A 999-nucleotide genomic window follows, 5' to 3' on the forward strand; every position below is an offset into this window, starting at 1 on the left:
GGTGGGGTTTGGGGTGTAGGGTTTGGGGTTTGGAGGGTTTAGGGTTTAGGGTTTAGGGTTTGGGGTGCGCAGATTCGCTCCATCGACAGAAAGCAGGAAGTGCCTCACGAGGGGCCCATGTGCGACCTTCTGTGGAGTGACCCTGAAGGCACGCCAAACCCTAAACCCTAAACCCTAAACCCGAAACCCTAAAACCCTCGTGGGTCCTCCTGGCATCTGCACAAACGCGGGCCCTGGAGGGCAGCTTTTGGGTTTGAAACAGAGAGGCCAGGCTTTGGGGCTTAGGGCTTAGGGTTTAGGGTTTAGGGTTTAGGGTTTAGGGTTTAGGGTTTGGCCGCTGCAGAAATGAAGGGGTGGGGGTACAGCCCGCGAGGCGCCGGCTACCTCTTCGGCTCGGATATTGTGAAGACGGTTCGCAAACCCTAAACCCTAAGCCCTAATCTCTAAACCCTAAACCCTAATTTCTAAACCCTAAACCCTAGAAAGGAGTGGAAAACGCGCATCAGCAGCTTTCCCTTCCCAAGTGTTCACAGTTTCGACCGCAGGCCCTGCTCCTGAGGGTCAAGTTAGGGTTTAAGGTTTAAGGTTTAGGGTTTAGGGTTTAGGGTTTGGGTGTGCAGTTCTGCCACACGAACAATGTGGAGATCATCGCGAGGGCGCATCAGCTGGTGATGGATGTAAGTTGCTGCTTTTATTTTTATTTTATTTTATTTTTATTTCTATTTATTTCTTTTTATTTCTTTTTGTTTATTTTGTTTCTTTTTCATTTCCTCCTTTATTCCCTTTATCTCTCTCCACTTTAAATTTCATTTTTGGCGTTCGCTGCGCAGCCGTTTCGCTGAGGGTTTAGGGTTTAGGGTTTTTGGGTTTAGGGTTTATCTCCGCGTGCGTCTGTCTTGTCGCGTTGGCCCCTTCTTTTGCTTCCCCTCTTTGAATCCTTCTCCCTCATTTAGGGTTTAGGGTTTAGGGTTTTGTCTCAGGGCTACAAGTGGTGGTTTG

The 999-nt window shown here is 48.9% G+C and overlaps 1 protein-coding gene across 1 annotated transcript; it reads left to right on the top strand.

Moving 5' to 3' along the window:
* Positions 1 to 345: 345 nt before the first annotated feature.
* Positions 346 to 677, top strand: ETH_00041980 (Serine/threonine-protein phosphatase, related; the record flags this gene model as incomplete). Its single annotated transcript, XM_013376237.1, has 2 exons — positions 346 to 411; positions 621 to 677. Coding segments are annotated over 2 exons (123 nt in total), but the record flags the coding sequence as incomplete, so codon positions are not given.
* Positions 678 to 999: the final 322 nt, after the last annotated feature.

This window comes from Eimeria tenella, genomic scaffold (assembly GCF_000499545.2).
Source record: "Eimeria tenella Houghton genomic scaffold, Eth_scaff3268, whole genome shotgun sequence".
Taxonomy (NCBI): domain Eukaryota; phylum Apicomplexa; class Conoidasida; order Eucoccidiorida; family Eimeriidae; genus Eimeria; species Eimeria tenella.